The sequence below is a fragment of the Perognathus longimembris genome, chromosome 28, assembly GCF_023159225.1.
Source record: "Perognathus longimembris pacificus isolate PPM17 chromosome 28, ASM2315922v1, whole genome shotgun sequence".
Taxonomy (NCBI): Eukaryota; Metazoa; Chordata; class Mammalia; order Rodentia; family Heteromyidae; genus Perognathus; species Perognathus longimembris.
In genome coordinates, this window is record NC_063188.1 from 43,109,647 (window position 1) to 43,129,362 (window position 19,716).

The 19,716-nt window shown below is 35.2% G+C and overlaps 1 protein-coding gene across 1 annotated transcript in view; it reads right to left on the bottom strand.

Moving 5' to 3' along the window:
- Positions 1–19,716, bottom strand: part of Diaph2 (diaphanous related formin 2) — an 826,225-nt gene that overhangs the window by 769,226 nt on the left and 37,283 nt on the right. Inside the window, exons 3-4 of the mRNA XM_048336944.1 lie at positions 5,980–6,012; positions 3,352–3,528 (exon numbers count right to left, since the gene is read on the bottom strand). Coding sequence (XP_048192901.1) covers positions 3,352–3,528; positions 5,980–6,012 — 210 coding nt within the window. The remainder of the gene's footprint in view (positions 1–3,351; positions 3,529–5,979; positions 6,013–19,716) is intronic.

Genomic DNA, 19,716 nt, shown 5'->3' on the forward strand with positions numbered 1-19,716 from the left:
AAGGAACAAGACACAACAGTTTAATAATACATCTGCACTCTATAAAAGAAGTCATCATCTAAAATTTTCAAAATTAGGAGCTTTAAATTTGACAGTAATAGCCATTTATAGCATTACTCAGAAAACATGTCTATAACTGCTCCACTGAAAATCCATAATAGGAAACGTGATTTATCAAAAGCATGGAAGAAATGTCAGTTAAGAGGATATTAGTAACCCACTAACAAACTAGAAAGGTAAAATTAGGCCATTCAGGTTTACTCAACTAGCTCATTTTAGAATTTTCCTTGACTAAAAGAAATAGTTTTTCCAATGAGTTACTAGTAACTAAACAAAATAGTAAATACTTTTTTTAAAATTCCATCCCACATGAAGTTTAGACATAGCCCTCTAAAGTCTACAGTGAAAACTGTTCTGGCCCATTCAAATCCTCAAGCAATAAGAGTGTCAGTCATCACAGCAAGATAGAATTCTATTTCAATACTGTGTTAAGTTTTTCATCAAAAGTTTCATGAAAACATACCATTGCTAGAAATTCTAAATAACAAATTGTATTCAGAATTTTAAGTCATTTATTTCTTGTCATGCATCTTACACACTTAGTATATATAATGTTAAGTTTATTTGACACCATTATTTGAAATAGTTTACACTCTGGATATGTCATCTGAAAACACCTATGGAGTTTTTATGAAGCTAAATGGTCTCAACAGTGTACTGCATTTCTCTGAAGTCCAAAACAGGAAGACAACAGGAATAGCTCAATAAAGGGTAACAAGAGACTCCAGCAAGACTGTCATAACAATCATCGAATAGCACAAAAACATTTTTTACATCTGCGAAGAGAGAAAGTTTAACTTCATCTTTTCCTATTTGGATCCCCTTTATATTCTCTTCTTGCCTAGTATCTATCCAAAAGACCACAAACAAAATCACAGTAATGCCACCAGCACAACAATGTTCATCGCAGCACAATTTGTCATAGCGAGAAGCTGGAACCAACCCAGATGCCCCTCCATAGATGAATGGATCAGGAAAATGTGGTACATTTACACAATGGAATTTTATGCCTCTATCAGAAAGAATGACATTGTTCCATTTGTAAGGAAATGGAAGGACTTGGAAAAAGTTATACTAAGTGAAGTGAGCCAGACCCAAAGAAACATGGACTCTATGGCCTCCCTTATTGGGAATAATTAGTACAGGTTTAGGCAAGCCATAGCAGAGCATCACAAGGCCCAATAGCTATACCCTTAGGAACACATAAGATGATGCTAAGTGAAATGAACTCCATGATATGGAAACAAGTGATATATCACAGTTATAACTACTTTCAACGTCCTATGTGAATGTGTAGTTTCTATTATTGATGATGTTTTGTATCACCTTCCTATGTTTGTACCTACACTATCTCTGTAATCTTATCTGAGTATATTGGAAACCGTGTTTACTGGTATTGGAAGTAGGAAATTCAAAGGGAATACCAAATTCGAGAGACACGGGGTAAAAAAAGAGAAATAACTACAAAAGCAATACTTGCAAAACTGTTTGGTGTAAGTGAACTGAACAACTGGGCGGGGGGGAGGGAAGGGGGGGAGGGAGGGGGGCATGAGGGACAAGGCAACAAACAGTACAAGAAATGTATCCAACGCCCAACGTATGATACTGTAACCTCTCTGTACGTCAGTTTGAAAATAAAAATTTGAGAAAAAAAAAAAAAAACATTTTTTACATTATTTGTGGAATGAAGGACACCTACCAGGTGTGAAATAAAGGGGGAAACTTCCTATCTGGAACTCAACGTCTATGTTTTCCAGTAACATAAATATCTCTTCCCAATCAACTGTGATAATACCATTTAAACAGTTTTCCATCACTACTACATTGTTAAGTCTTCCTTTTCAATTGAGCTGCTGTAAAAAGCAATTACAGCCAACTTTCTGTCATCAGTAGGAAATAATCCATCATAGCCTAGCTTTACCGCTACCCAACATAGCCAATCAGTATCTGTGCAAAGAAAACATACTAATTTTAGAACAGCTTAAATAAAACAGTACTAAATATAGATGTCACAAAAAGCACCAATATTTTACATTTGAATGTACCAAAGCTCCAGTTCAGGTACTTACTAGGTTAGTCATGTAACTGAGCCAATTTTTTAGCCTTTCTTAAAGTCTTGATTTACTTATCTTAAAATATGGCATAGGGATATTATGTACCTAATGGTATTATAGGTAATACCAACTAAAATAAGACACTGAAGCTACTTTTCTGTCTGGCCATAAGAGCACAGTAACTAAAAAATGATGCTTGTTCATAAAGCAACATAGTTACTGTAAATTTATGATACAAAATAAAGATAATACATAAACTAAATCATGTTCAAGATACAAACAGACTTTTCTCAAATCCTTAAGTTAATCATGGTTAATCATGGTTGCTATTTTAAACCAAATCATATTTAATTTCCTATTCCTCCTATATTACCCTGTTTCTAAGAATACATCTTCTTTTATAATAACATTCATACATTTCTGTTTTGTTGTTATTGTCATTGCTATTTTCAGTGACTAAGTTAGGCTAGGACAACAAAGTTGCCCACTGAATTGAGTCTTTGTGATTATGAATTAAAGAAAAAACAGTTTATTTGATAAAAAGAGAATGGTACATATATTTGCAACATATTCAACAATATTTCTATCCACATATATTCATTCCCTTATCTACAATGAATATAGTTATAAATTCATCTAATTTAATTAACAGATAAAACAATTTGTTCTGACATACATTCTGCAATGACTAAATGTAACCAATGTATTATCTCTATAGTTTATTTATTGGTCACATTTTCCTTCCTATGTAAGCATTTATGACTACACTGTACAACAGATCTTTTGAAGTCATTCCTCATATCAAGCTGAATTATTTAGTCCTATGACTATCATCTACCAAACTCTATCCACCACAACCCAAGTCCCTGTAAACAATAGTTTATGCTCTATTCCTTTGAGATGAACTTTGTCACATTACACTAAGTAGTGGGACCACTAAGTAACTGTCTTCCTGTGCCTGGCTTATTTCACTTAACACAGTGCCAACTAAAACCACAATGAGATGTCACCTCACACCTGTGAGAACAGCTGTTGTGAAGAAGACAAAAGATAACAAATGCCTGAGAGGATGTGGAGAAATGGGAATCTTTATACACAGTTGGTAGGAATAAAACTTAAGGACTTGGTCTGCTCTTTACAGGACAGAAACACCATCTACACATGCATAATGAGTTCCACAACACAACTGTGAATACATGCATTTGAAAATCCCATCCAAATTAAAGATCTAACTTACCATCATTTTTTCAAAGAGATCCACAACTTCTTTTTCTGATAAATTCAAAGATCGTTCATCATATAATGGCTGAGCGGCTGGAAACTCACTCACAGCAACTTGGGAATCAATAGGATGTTGAATGAGAAGTTTTTCTTTTTTGACTGTAGATTTTCTAAAACTTGTAATTCTGTCACGCTGCAAACAGACACAAATAAAAAGCTCTGAGAAGAAGCACAAGAACTATAAGCAAGAAGAACTGAAACATCAAAATGGCAATGAGTATAATACATATCATTACTGCCTCCTGACAGCAAGCAAACTCCACTAAGAGATTATACTGTTTTGCAACCATGAAGCAGCCCTTGAGCCTCAGAAGGCTAGGGGTAAAAACTATTCCTCAAAAGTCAAACTTAGTCGTTTGTCATTTCTGTCTTGCACACTTAGTAGGTAAAGACTCTGAGCAAAATCTTGTGGTTGTGTTAGGGAAAATGGATCGTTGGTAGCAACTTTACAGCTATAGAAAAGAAAAACAAAGAACAGTTTCTGATATTGAACTCTAAGGAAAAATGATGGCACTACTTGTCTTCTCCAAAGCGCTAAACCTATAACAAGTGTTCCTGAATAATTTGTGTATAGCAGTCAGGTGGAGCATAGACTTGGAGGCCATATGACCTGGGTTTGTATCTACACTGCTGGTTGCCAGCTCAACATTCCTATAACATTGACTGCTACCCATCTCTAAACTAGGAAAAATATTACCTCCACCATAGGGTCACCTTGAAATTTAAATATGTTTAGTGCAGGTAGCTATGTAGAATTTCCGTCTATTGTCCTTCCATGTTTTCTCCCCTAAAAATTGGGAGCAATAAAGAAGAAAAACAAAAAGAAAACTATGACCTGTTCCATGTAATGGAAACAGAAACAGAAATATATTCTTCCTACAAATACTATCAGGAATAACCTTGAACCATCGATTCCATGCATAGTCACTAATAATTACCTTGTTCTTTCACATAAAGTGATTTAAGGACTTCAGTTGCACATAAACAGGCCATTCTGTTTTAAACCACAAAACATTAGACATTAAAAATTAGTATTGTTCATAAAACTGAATGCAGCTCAATTTTATTCTGGTTTCTGTTAGGAAGCACATGCATCCCCTCAGCTCACATTGGACAAGCAGGCATGTTATCTAGAAGGACAGTGCATGGCCACTGTCATGTATGTCACCCATCCTTACTCGACCATACAGAAAGCATCACAAGTATTGCTGCCATTTATTTAAAATTACCTTGACCCTCATGAAAAAAAATATATCCTACATTTTACTAACTCAGAGAACATATTTTTAAACCTAAAGGTGTATGCTTTGAAAGAAATATAAGCAGCTTATTTAGGATTACAAAATAATAAAAGCATGTGGTTGCTGACAAAGGTGTTATATAAACCATAATAATTTCGAGTTGGGAAGAAACAAAAATCAGCTAGACCAACTCCCAACATTACACAGGAAAAGAGACTCAATTAAAATCATGAGTCTCTGACGCCAATCTCAGTATTTTCACATTAACTTAAGAGTTATTTCTTTAAATTATTTGGAACTATATTCTCAATTTTTCTTTTAACTCTTTAAGGAAGTTCCTCTAAGAGATTGTACTACTTTGCAGCAGTGAAGCAGCACCTGAGCTTCAGAAGACTAGGGATGAAAAGTATTCCTCAAAAGTTATACATAGTCCTTTGACATTTTGTAAGAAAAATTAAATTGGTTTATATATGTAGTATACCTTTGCACAACTCTTGAAAAAAATGAGGTAATACCAAATAAAATGAATCAAATTCTACTGAATGAAATGGTGGACATAAAAGCATTTAAATATGCAACTTAGCATTAAATTGATGTATCTCCACCCTTTCTCTTCCCTTCATATAACTTAATATTTATTTCTGCATCACTAGCTTTTTGTTGTAGTTGAGTAACAGTATTACTAAGATATAGATTTGATTTTTCACTAGGCCTCAAAAGATTTGGCTTTTCATTTAAGCTATATTTTGGTACAAAAATAAAACTAAGCCACATATTTTCACCTTCATAGAGAAGTAACATAATTTTACATTATTTGTAAACACGTAATTTCACTCACACAAAAATATATGACATTAAAATACCATGTTTAAAATGTAGCTTGAAAAATGGCATTAAGTATTGGGCCTATAACTTTGAGTCGGTTTAAGTTGTAATATTCAACTTGAAAATTTTTTAAGTTTTTAAATTCAACAGTACATATCTAAGTGACATAATGGCCTTACATTACTTTCTTTTAAAAATTAATTTCTTCCAATATAAATGTTTAGTATAATTTATGTGGCTATCAGAAAAGGAAACACATTTAACAGAATCTAGAGTTATTCAGAGAATTTTTAAACTGCTAGAGTGTATATCAGGGTATTGGTAATAAAATTTAAAAAAAAATTAAGTAATATTCAAAAAGTAGAGGTAACTCTTCAACTACTCCATGCTACTATGCCTTGCCAATATCCAGACATTTTTATGTGTTACATATATCAATGCTTGGATGTCCACCAATTTTTAAAAAGTAATAACATGCATAGATAATATAATAATAACATGCTTCTAGGGTACCTTACCATATCATCTGCCAAAGTTTTTATTTGAATGTTCTATTTTGACAAAAGGAAATAAACAAAAAGAAATACGTCAGATAAAAAGAAATTCACAGATAACACAACACAATAATGATTATCTTTATTTTCTCAACTTAAATATTCAAAAATTAATTAGCAAGTTTAACGTAAGCAATAAATATTTCATCAAAGAGACAAATCTAGAGACTAAAAACAAAGTTTAGTAAAAATAAACAAATAAATAAACAAATAAGGGTTATCTAAGTTTTCAAATATAGCTGCCAAGATCCTAAAGCTGGATCTGGATCAAATGTCACAGTATTCAAATAAGCAAAGATATAATAAAATCATAGGCCCTTCTAGGGATTTTTTAAACTTTGAAAGACAGATAAATTTTAAGAATAAAATGTAAATAATGGGAAATGTCATATTTAATAGTGACAAAACTAAATGCTGTCCTTCCATTAATATGTTAATTTCTCAATATCTCTCAGTATTTTGCATGTGACTTTCTACTTCCTAACACTGTACCAAGAATCCTTAGAAATGGTGTATTTTTGTTACTAAGTAGAGATTATTGAACTACCAAATTAAGGAATCATACCTAACACTGTAGTTAGAACTACAACACAACAAAAATTAACAATTCATAAGACATTTCAAATTCTACAATAACCACATAAGCAGTATAAAGTACACTTCTAATACAATCATGTGTTGCTTAATGGTGGTTTATGTTCAAAGACATACATTAAAAGTGATTTCATTAGTATGCAAACATCACAGAAACTGAGTTGTGATACGATGTTTAAGGGTCCATCATATATTCATATCATGTCATGGTTGACTGAAAATTGTTATGTAGCACATGATTGTACAGTGAAATGTCAGTTAAGAGCTGTGATTAGGAAAATAAGCAGACTTTGAAAATTTACCTGTTAGGAATTCAATTTAATATTTCTGCCATACATCTCATATATTTATTTCTTGCAAAAGTAGATGGGGGGGGGGCGTGGCTGGGATGTAGCTCAGTGGCAAAGCACTTGCCTAGCAAGTGTAATGTCCTGGGTTTGATCCCCAGTACCAAAAAAGAAAAGAAAAAATAGTAGATGAGTAATATGTATTGACTTGGGCATAGGTGTTCACAGCACTTTTTACTAAGAAAAATCATCTTCTCACTAGAGATACTTATGTAGGAAGAAATTCTTGATGTCAGGATCTCAGGAAATTATCTTCAAATATCTTTAGTTCCCTCAGAGACATGAAATTATAACCTCTGCACTGTGTCTTGAACACAGTCCGCAATCAATCTTGACTGCTAGGCAAAAAGAAAAGGGAGGAGGGGCTATTTATATCAGAACTTAGGCCATTTTAAGAAAGATAAGTTCCCCCTAAGGCTTTCCTTCACCAGCTATTTTCTCTAGTTTTTTTGATAGTTCCACAAAACCCTTATGGGCCACAACAAGCTTCATGGTCTCTTATAATGCATAATAAACAGAAAAAGATAATGGCAAAATATCAAAAGGTCCTGGAGTAACCCAGCTACTATCCAGATATGGGCCTGTCCACCTGGGTTTTTGAGACAGATTATATCATTATTTGAGCAACTCCAGCTTTCCTATTTTCCCACCATTTGGGGTTATAAACTCAAGATTGGAAACATCTGTATTTCCAAAGCAGGAATATGAATTCGAGGGAAATGTGATTTGCTTTAGTCAAATCCTCTAAGTTAAGGTACACATGTGTCAGAAACATTTCAACCCTATATGCCAGAATTACTTCAAACCTATATCACACTCAAATACATCTTGACAATTTAATCATAGGAGAAAAAACAAGGCGGGAGGGAGTGGGGGACTTCTAGCAATAAGTCCATCTCATCCTATGGAAGAAACTCCAATCTTCTCTTTCCACTATTTCAATCATTTTTGGAATTAAGATACTTTGGGACACATTAAACCATCCAGCATGGACAATCACAACTGAATGGAATCTGCGATAACCTCGGCAAACCTCTCATTCTACAAATAAGAAAGTAACCAGTATATTAAGTTACTACCTGTATTCCATTTGTCTATGCTTAAAATTTCCATGTTACTGGTCTCCTTCCACTTCTTCATTCCCTACAGCCAAGCAGCTAGCTGTCCAATCCCACTGAAATCTTCCTACAACTCCTCCCATAATCAAGTTCAAACACGCTCAGCTCTTATTTAAATTTCTATACTAACCTCCCAGCCTGTCTCTCTGCTTCTATCTTCACAGGCCTTCAGTTAATCTTGATCATAACAAAGTCAGAACAGACAAATGGAAAACCAAAGTCAGATCAAGCCACTCCTTGGGTTAAAAACCTTGCATTAGCTCTTTATTTGCACTCCCAGCACAAGTCAATGTGGTTACAATGGCCTTCAAGGCTGTGAGGCTTACACACAACCGGGACAACCCTGCCGTCATCTCCCAATGTACACACTGATTACTTCACTGCTCCCAAATAATGCAGTCAGCCACAGGGACTTGGCAATTCTTAAGCCTGGAATGTTCTTTCCTGTTATCCATATGACTTCCTCTTTTACCCCTTACAGGGTTTGCTCAGTGAGATCTAGTATGAAACAGGAAGAAACATGGGTTTTTCCATACATTCCTGCCACTTCTGAACTTCTCAGCTGATTGATCATGCTCTTTTCCTTTCTTCAAATAAGCCTTAACATACCAAACATAATCTGTAATTTATACTTATTTATTATCTGTTTTGCTTGCTAAAAGTATGAGCTATACAAGGACTGGGATTTTCATCTGTTTGGTTCTGGGATGTACCCTTAATTCTTAGAGTAGTGTTTGGTAAATTGAAGCTCAATAAAGACTATGAGTATCATATTCCCATTCACGAATATTCTATATCTCACTTGCCTGGCATGGACAAGGGCCTGGGTTCAATCTCACACCAAAAAATGAAAATAAACAAAACACACTTTTCTTTATAATTATGTTCTTCCAGGTTAAGCACCCAAATATCACCTACCTATAGCTATGTGCATCTCTCAAACTAAAAAGAAGTAAACACTATGGATTTTACTCCTTTTGACAAAATATGAAGCTACTAAGGAGTTGAAAAAAAGTAAAAACAATTTTGAAAAAGACAATGGTGACCAAAATAATCTTTATTAAAATCACACCCTTGGATTAAAAACACTGATTAAAGTCATTTTAGTAAGTTTTTATTATGTAAATCTAATGATAATGGTCATTACAATGAGGGCATATTGCACCATTAAGTATAGTGACCATATATTTTCATTAAAATCAAGTTTGGTAAAGCAATCAGATGGTGCATTAGTCAAGCAATATGAGTTTATTAAACTTCACTTATGATTGGCCATATTAAGTAAAATTAGTACAGTATTATGTGAGTGTTGTATAATTACAAAACTATCACTCTAGAATCTCGACCCCTTAAGAATAAGAGAAATGGCTGACTTACAAACTCTAATGCTGCAGTTCTGATTGCAATGCAAGAGATCATTATTGCAAGAAAATTAACTTTTAATTTTCTCAATCAGGCAGAAATTAACAAAAACAGCAAGATGTAAAGATTCAACTCTCTGATGGCTAATGTTTCATGGTAATACAATGTTTTATAAATATTGTGTAATTACTCTAGTACCACAGAAATTGGACAACTAAATTGCATACAATACAAATGCTTCTGCATCAACTCAAAAAAATCAGGTACAGTATTTGACAATTTTCTTCTGTTTTAAAGAAAATCACTAAGTTGGCAATTACAATAAAGAAGAACGGTCAATTATTTACCCAGCTTTAACCATGTATTCTCCAAGAGGGCTGGGGTAACAGGACATGGGAAAATACATTCAACTCTTAACAAATATTTGAGCACCTACTATGGACCTGGGCACCAGAATTACAATGGTAAACAAGGTAAACATATTTTCTTCCTTTACAGAATTACAGTGAGTTGAATAACAGAGGAATGAAAGAACAACCACAAGAAAAGATTCTGGGACCTCCAAATACTTTCTAAGTTAGAAAAAAACTTGAAGAGCAATGACCAATACCAACCATTGAGTCAGAGTCATTTCTGAAAATGACATGGCTGTCACAGAAGGAAATAGGATTTAAAGACTTGCCCATGTGAGCCATCAAAACCAGTAAGGCCAATCAAGACAATTCCATCACCCACCTGGTCACCAAACTATACAACCTGTGTGAGCAGTGAAATATTTTATTATGAAAGTTTGTGTCAGGTGATTGCCTCTCAAGTGTGCTTATCTCACCAAGAAAGGTATCTGTAATCTGACATTTCAAACTGAGCTCAGAGTGGAAGTGTTGCTTCTAAAATGACAGGAGGAAAACAAATTTGAGCTTTCACAATCAAATATTGACCGTATTTAAAATTACCCCCCAAACACTCTTCAACCTCTTTTCTAACAGTGAGGAACATTTTCAGACACTCACATATCGTCTGAGGCACTGTTGTCCTCAATTACAATTAGCAGTTATTAATAGAAACTGGTTCAAGTAATGGTGTGCTATGAATGGGAATTTAAACAGACATGACCCTGCCCTCAAAGATCCAAAGCCCAGTAGTTGGGAAGATGAAATTACAGAAACTAAGAACCAGTTCTCTACCTTGTTCTGTTACTGTTCACATCTTGAAGTGCTCATTATATTATTTTAGTAGAGCAATGCTTTATTAGTTTTGTTAACTATAAGTACACCATCTCAGAAATACTGCCAAATCAAATCCTCAATTTTTAACCCACCAGAGTGTTTTGCTATGACACATCAAAATCCTTTCCATCATTCCTATGATAAGAAAACCTTCCTTTGGGGACTTTCTTCTCAAAATGCCCTTTCAATTGCTAAAAAAAAAAATGATTACGTTCAAGAGATTAAATATGACATCAGAGTATGGGGCTTCAGTTTTCTTTAGAAAGCAAAGGACTGGATTAGTTTTTTTTTAATCTGTCCTAAAAAGATATGCTCAATACTAAATGAACTGTCTTGCTATAAACATGAATGTCATGAGGGGTGATTGTGGTGTGAGAAAACAGCAGTCTCTGAAAACAGTTCAGGAAAATGTATGACTGCTGCTAAAGCCTTCAAAATAATTTCACAGTAGTGAAGTGGAGGAAGTCACTTAGTACCTTAATACAGTAGCAAACACAACTGTAGGAATAACCCAACTTTTAACTAGTAGTAGCTTCTTCTACAGATATAGAAATGTTTGCTTGCTTTGTACAAAACCATTTCAATTAGGAAGAAATGTTTAGACGTGAAAGCTCTTCTTTCTTACTCAAGGAACAAAGAACAAGAGGGATGAGGAAACTAGTTTTATGCATATACAAATGTTTCAAAATTCAGCAGAACTTTGTACATTATAGACACACTTAGATCAATGAGTTAGTTAAGTGGGACTCAATAGTTGATGAGTAAATTTTTACACTGTGTTAAGAAAAAGAAAACAAGAGGCATGAATCAACCAATTAGCAATCAAGTTCCCATTTTACAGCCAGCCCAAGATGGCACAAAGGAGTAAATGTTGGATTCTTCACTTAAGGTATTGATAATTTAACAAGGGAATGAAAAATAACCACCTACAAACAAGTAGATCGCCAGGAGCTGGTGGCTTGTGCCTATAATCCTAGCTACTTAGAGAGCTGAAATCTGAGAATTGTGGTTCAAAGCCAGCCTGAGCTGGAAAGCCCATGAGACTCTTATCTCCTCTTAATCACCAGAAAACCAGAAGAAGAGCTGTATGTAGCTCAAGCGGCAGATGCTAGGTGTGAGCACGAAAGGACAGGGACAGTGACCAGGCCTTGAGTTCAAGGCCCTCAGCCAAAAGTAAAACAAAAACAAACGTAGATAATTAAAGGCTAAACTCTGACCTTCTATAGTTTGAAGCTTCCTTGCTCCACAGCCCTCATTTACCCTCACAGCATAAATCAACAAATTCTATCACAGAAGATACCTTAACTATGTTATTCACATTTCTGATCTCTGACAATAGTTGGCACACAATATCTGCTCAAATACTTACTGAAAAAATTCATTTAGGTACCATAGAATTCAAGGAAGAAACATAAATAGAACTTCATTGAGAAACTATGTAAGAACTGTGCCCTGATTGTTAGCTAGAAATAACCAGAAAGGGGCAAAGAGAGAAGTCAGAGGAAGAGCCTCTTCACTCTCTCATTTTGAGGAAGTTGAGGGGGTAGACTGATTAAACAAAGGGTATAAGTAGGAAAGTATGAAGTCTGAGTCTGTTGGTTGATTAGAGGCAGCCCTGAAAACCACTAGAGTTCTTGCCACTGGTATCCTGATTTTCTGTTTCTCTAACAGGCATGAGGAACGTTTTAGAAAACTAACTTTGGTTTGTACAGGTCCATAATCTTGTACCTGAAACTTTTGAAGACAGATGAGTTTTAGAATTCAGAAGATTTCATGATTTTTAAAGGAATATGACCCGTGTAACATAAACTACAAAATATAATTGCTAGGCTACGGAATAGCACACTGATTCAAATACATTCATGGTTAGCAAGAAAACATAAATGTTCCACAAAACAAGATGGATCAATCAAGCAAGACTACACACAGGTTTGAGAAGGCCAAGTTTGTAGCCAAATAATTAAAGTCAATTTTGCAAGCTTTTTTGATTTTAGAATTGCAAAGGAGGGTTATGGGCCTGTAATATTCAGGACTGGATAGCACAAAAGAAAACAAAAGCAGTTGCTATTTTTACAGAGCATTTCTTTTATCAAGCACTATTTTAAAAGCTTTAAGATGGTTTTAGTTAAATAGAAAGCACTGTTCAATTTTATATTTGCATTTTGATTAGCATTAATTCTGACCAGACCCCAAGCTCTAAATTTCCTAACTACATTCGAAAATCTGCATTGAAAAGTAAGCTCAGAGCTTTTTTCCAATCTTGGGTTTTTCAGATTCTCTCTCTCTCTCTCTCTCTCTCTCTCTCTCTCTCTCTCTCTCTCTCTCTCTCTCTCTGTCTCTCTGTCTCTCTCTCTTTCTCTCTCCCTCCCCCCATTCCCACCCCCCACCCCACTATTCTCCTTTATTGTGGAGATATAGGAGAAGGTTGTTTGTTGTTTTTAGACAGCTCTCACTGAGGAACCGGCTGGCCTCAAAGTCAGAATCCTCCCCCTGCCACAGTTTCTGGAGTGCATGGATTCAACATCTGTGCTACAGTTCCCAGTTTCTCTGGGTGCCCACTGTGCACTCCCATTTTTGCACTGTTTCTAGCATAGAGTAAGCTCTTGAATATGTGATGACTGATGAAATTGGGGCTTGGAGCACAGACAGAAAGAGAATGTGATCTAGTTGTGAGATAATCAGGGCTCAGATTAGGATAGTGGCAATAAGAATAGAAGGCTGTTTAAAATTACACTTGTTGAAGCAATGTACCAAGACATATGACTGTTGTTTGTATTAAATAGAGTAATTTAAATATATGTGGTTGTGATTACTATATTTCTAACACACAAATAACCTCTAAATGGCTATGATTATCACTCTGGAGATACTTCACCTCCCAATGACTTGTCATGTATCTATTTCAGGTAGCTTTTATAAATAACCACATCATTTAGTTTTCTAATGTAGCTGCAAAATTAATCTGACAAAACAAAATGATTCACTCTTTAAAAATTCAGGAGTATGAAGCACCTAAAACTGAAAATTATACCTAAATTGTGAATACAGTTATTATTGTAACATAGTTTTTGTAGAAAAAAAATACATAGAAGGCAACCATCAATTTAAGTTAATTTCAAAGTCAGTGCTTATAAATAATATTTATCAATATGCTATCAACTCCTATCTCAAGGGAGAGTCACATGTAAAAGTTGATGAGTGTAACAGTTACTTAACTATTGTGACACATGAATAAAAAGTATCTCATTAAAAATGGTTTCCAAACTAAAAGTGGACAACCCTGCCCCCACAGAAAGCATCACAGATTCTTTGAGCTCCCTAAGGAAAAATTTTTAAAGCAATTAAATACTCTAATCGATTTCAATTTAAAAAGCATAAGCAAACTATGATTTTCTGATAGGCAAGAATGATTTAGTTTTTAGAAAGCTTACAAATGGCTTTTAAAAATAATTTTGTGGTAACAAAAATTATTAAACTGTGTAAACTACATTTTTCCCAAAATGGACTTCAGACTCTATGTGGAGTAATAATATCTCTGTCAAATATTTTTGATCCCATGCATTCCTTAATTTTATTTTGCTTTATTTTGTTTAGTTCACTTGGTCTTAATTTTATTAAACAATTCCTTTCTGGGCTGGGGATATGGATATGGCCTAGTGGCAACAGTGCTCACCTCCTGTATACATGAAGCCCGGGGTTCAATTCCTCAGTACCACATAAACAGAAAAGGCCGGAAGTAGTGCTGTGGATCAAGTGGTAAAGTGCTAGCTTTGAGCTAAAAGAAGCCCAGGGGCAGTGCCCAGGCCCTGAGTTCAAGCCCCAGGACTGGCAAAAAAAATGCAGAGACAAAGGGTAAAAAGTGAACCAGTGCAAGAGCAATACATACAAGACAAGATGCTGTAAAGGGTACAAATGGGGGACGGAAGTTCAGGAGGGGGAAAGGTAAGACAAAAATGAAGGAGGTAACAACTTTGATGTACTCACTGCCTTACATATGAAACCGTAACTCCTCTTCACATCACTTTGACAACGTATTAATTAATTAACTTTTTTTAAAGTCACGCAGACTTTCCTCCCTGAGCTGGGTTCAAACTCAGAATGTGCACATACACTTCGGCATGTTAAACTTGCCAACAATAACACTCAGTATGTATCCATGGTCTTCTCTGAGGAAAGACAAATACTGAGTTCTCTAGGATAAGTTTGAAAGGTTAGACTTACTTTACAGTGTTTGTCCAAATTACTACTTTCCTCACTGCTGAGTAATTTGGTTTTTTAACACTTTGGCCAATTAGGGCTTAGCAAGTTTGAACTTAAATGTTACTATGCAACTGACAGGATGATTTATAGTCAAGGAGCTCGTTGAAATACAACTACAGATGTACTTAAACATTTATAGAATTTTTCTTGCTATGTTGTCATGAATTTTAGCCCCAAAATAATACATGAGAATGATAGCCAAGCTTTATAGAACATTCCTAAACCTCTCTTCCCCTACTCTTCTATGCATTAATAATGTTCTACTTACTTACCCTACACAAAATAATATATTTAAAGGCCATAATCAATATAATAGAAGGTTGGACATACATAGACCCATTATAGCCTTAACATGGCATATGGAGCTAGCTTTGTCACTACCTTTTCCTACAGAACCAATGTTCTCAATGATGGCCAAATCACCAGTCAGATATAAAATATGTACTAGTTAACCTATAAAATACCTTTAGGCTAGGCACTGGTGGCTCACACCTGAAATCCTAGCTACTCAAGAGGCTGAAATGTGAGGATTGTAGTGCAAAGCCATGGAGGGGGGGGTCTGTGAGACTCTTATGTCCCATTAACCACAGAAAACCAGAAATGGAGTTGCAGCTGGTTGTAGTGCTAGCCTTGAGCAAAAAAAAAAAAAAAATCTCATGAAAAGCACCTAGGCCCCAGATTCCAGCTCCATGATCGATCCCCCACCAATAAAAACAACTTTAGATTTACACTCTCAGTAAGAAGTAGCCCAACCCCCTCCTCCTTTGAAACATGTTCTATGCAAAATATACACTATGACTCAGTATAAAAATAGATTTTGTTTTTGTTGTTAGAAACAGGAACTTGAAATTGGTATCTGACATTTTCCCTCATGGGCTGTCTCTATCACCTGAACAGGGGAGAAATTGTAACTCTAGATCAAACTCCTTGGGTATCTTCACATGGAACCAGAATACAATTTACCCCTCTGGTTAAAGAATATGCTAGGGGTTGAAATCCCTTCATAAAGATTGCCTCTAGTAATTTTTTAAAGAGCTGAAGTATAAAATTTAATCCACTACATTGCAAGATTTCCTCATTTTCAGGTTATCTATTAATTTGAATATCTCAAAATTTTACAAACTATACACAAGTACCCTCCCCTAAATGAGCTTGAAATAATGAGCATTTATTTTAATATTCTCTGTCCCCTTCTCTCCCTGCCCCTCACCTTGCTCTCTTGCAGTACTAGGGCTGGAACTCAGGACTTAGGTGTTGTCCCTTAACTTTTCCCATTCAAGGCTGGCACTCACTTCTGGCTTTTTGGTGATTAATGGGAAATAAAGAATCCCACAGACTTTCCTGCTGGGGCTGCCTTCAAACTGTGATCTTCACTTGGGTCCAGTCTTCCTGAGTAGCAAAGATTACAGGCATAAGCCACTGGTGCCTAGATCACCTCTTTTTCCCCCCAAAACTTGAACTCAGGTCCCAAGCACTGTCCATGACTGAGGTTTCTATGCTCAAAGCTAGCACTCTACCATTTGAGTCACAGCTCCATTTCTTGCTTTTTTTAACCACTTATTTTTACTACCACAATAAAGGTGCTAAAACAGGCATTTTTAAAATGAAATGGAGCTTTATGTAGACCCAAGACCATTGCTGGTTCCTACATACAAAATGCCACTCACATAAGGTAGGGATGGCCATTTCAAAATTCAAAAATGTTATGAAACACTGTCATTCACAAGTGGCTGAAACAGTAGTGTTTGCCAGAGCTACAATATGCTTTGAAAACCCTATGGAGACCGTAAAACAGGTGGATTTGTATTTTATTACTCCCAAGATCTTTGGTCAAGCATTGATTATAGCATTTATCACAGTATATAATTTCCCCCTAAAGAGTATGAATTTCCCGAGATAGAGATGGGATCTTCCATAGTTTGGGATGTGTTACATAATAGGTTAAATATGGCCTCTGTGTACTGATTGGCCTCTATGTTCCTTACTTCAAAACAGGATAAGAACCATTGTCTCAAAGTCAACACTTGACATACTCAAAGGCTTCTATGGAGTCAATTACTTCAAATGTAGCCACCCCAAAACAAATTTTAGCCTTCCTCATTTACATATATTTCTCCAGCTAAACAGCACCACGTCAAATAACAGCAGATGATGGTAAGGTGAAAAAGAGGGGAAGAGAAACAGAGAAAAGAAGGGAAATCAAAGAAAGGAAAGAGGACAAAGGAAACTATTAACTAGCAAACGTTTAGAAGTGAAGCTATGGCTCAAGTGCTAGAGTGCCAGCCTTAAATAAAAAGCTAAGGGACAGTGCTTGGGTCCCGAATTCAAGCCCCAATATACACAGACAGACAGACAGACAGACAGACAGACAGACACACACACACACACACACACACACACATAAAAGGAAAAAATGACTGAGAATCTCTTAAATTGCCAAATTGTGAGCGTTATTAGCAAGAAGTGAATGGATTAATCATTTGTATACTAATATAGAAAAAACAGTTGTCATATAACTTGTGAATACTAATTATGATTCACTGAGTACTCTGTACAAAGCATTATTCCTAGTGACCTGTATTAGAAAATCTGTTCCATCACTCTGCTAGCCAAGGAAATACCTTCAAAGATAAATATCAAACTCTGTGCTGTACTGTGTGATTCATATGGTTCAGATAGAATCCCTTCAGTATATGCCTCTATTCCCATGCCTGAAATGTAATGAGTTTCACACTTGATATCTTAGATCATTTGCATAGCTTACTGTCAACATGCCAGCTCTAGAATACAAAGGTCACTGTGCCTCCCAGATTGCTTCCTATGAGAACTCAGTGTGTAGTTTAGCTTGTGTATATAAGTTGCTGAACTTAATTTTGGAAACAAACCTTTCCAGGTATTCATTAGTCAACACTTGACTAGCTGACTGTAAATCACAAAACAATCAGTAAGCAATAAATGCACCTTCTTCATGAGCATATAGCAGGAGATTTTTTTCCATGGCATTTGCATTAAAAATATGGAAGGAAAATGTCAAGAAATAAATACCAATGGTCTCCCGTAAGATGAAGGTATAGTTTGGGTTTGCAAAAACAAAACAAAAACAAAAAACCACAAAACTATTCTATTTATTTAAATTACACAACAAGGAAATTAGGTACTCTCATCATAATAAATCTTAAAACAGAGATTAACATCCCCCCACACCGTAACTACATTAAGTAAATATAGTTCAAGCAACATAAAAATATGAGTATATTAACCTAATCCTTCAAGGACTTGACAACTTCTACATAAGCTTTGGAGATTGTCAATAATGAACAATGTTGTTGTTTTTTTTCTAGCTCTATCAAACAGCTTCGCTGAGTTTCAGCAAGAAGGTAAAAGCATATACTCCAGTGTCATGCTAAAAGGACCCAAGATTGAGTTAAAACCAGGGTAAAATGTGACCATGTCTATAATAAACTACTAATAAGTCTCCTGGTATTTATATTTCCTAAGCAAGGTGGAGTTTCAAGGGGATGGAGAATAACTCGAAATGAAAACAAATCAAAAAGGATTGTTTCTACAACATTCATTTCGAATGGAGTAGTTTATTGCAGGCTCTCTAAAAGTACATTATCGTAAGTCAAATCTGTCAAATGTCTGAGAAGTTTTCCACCAAATTCCGTACTGATGACAACACTCCACACAAATATAGCATTGGATTCTTTGGCTATCTCTTCTCCCTGACAGCCTGACCCATAAGAATGTTTTTAAAAAAAACACAAAGTTATATTAACTAAATAATCTTCAAATTATGCAATGTAATGAAAGTTAACAGAAGGTTTTCTCAAAGGATGAATCAAGGATGAAAATCACTTAAACACTGTGTGATAAGGCAGGGTTGCTTACTAGAGATGACAAAGATCTTTGTGTTTCTATGTTCTACAGTAATGCAACCTTATCTGTAGTTTGGCCCTCCAGAGTTTAATTTAGTTAACTGCGGTCTGAAAATATTAACATTTGACTTCAACTCTTCCAAGAGAAACCACATTTCCATAAGTTGTATTATAATATGTTGTTACAATTTTCTTCTATTTTATTAGAAATTATTATGTAACTGTAACCACTCAGTACATCACCTTTAGAGTAGCAATCCTAATATTTTAAAGAAATTATTGTTTATCTCTTACTATCCTTTAGTTTTAAAGTTTGTCATAGAGATGTGTGCATGTGTATGTGTGTGTATATGTATGTGTGTGTGTAACAACAGAGTCTATATAGGGCTCAGCACTATCTGTGGGTGCAGGCATCCACTAGAGGCCTTGGAATGTATTCCCTGTAGATAAATAGAAGACTTCTGGAGCATGTTTATATGCCTTATGAGCTAAGGACTTTGATATGTAAGCCCAGAAGGATGGAATTTTTGTAACCAAGGTTGGACAGCATGTCATAACAAACAACAGGAAAGGAATAGATACTATCACATGACCAGAAGGAGAAAAGTTACAAGCGAAAAACTGGAAACTAGGAGAAGCTGTATGTATTCGGTTTATGTAAATGAACTACACTCAATTTAAAAAAGAAAGAGAAAAACAATTGCCAATTAACTACTGAACAAAAAAACAGTTTAAGATCATAGTTGAGTAGGTAATTTCCACTAAAATCCAAGAGATTATACCTGGTGTCTATAATGCAAGTAGAAAGGGTTTCATTAATGTTTAGCCAGGGTTAAACAGATGTCCTGGGGGTGGGGTGAAGAACAGAAAAAGAGAATGGGGAAAAATTCTCTCTCCATTTAATTAGCATTGTCAA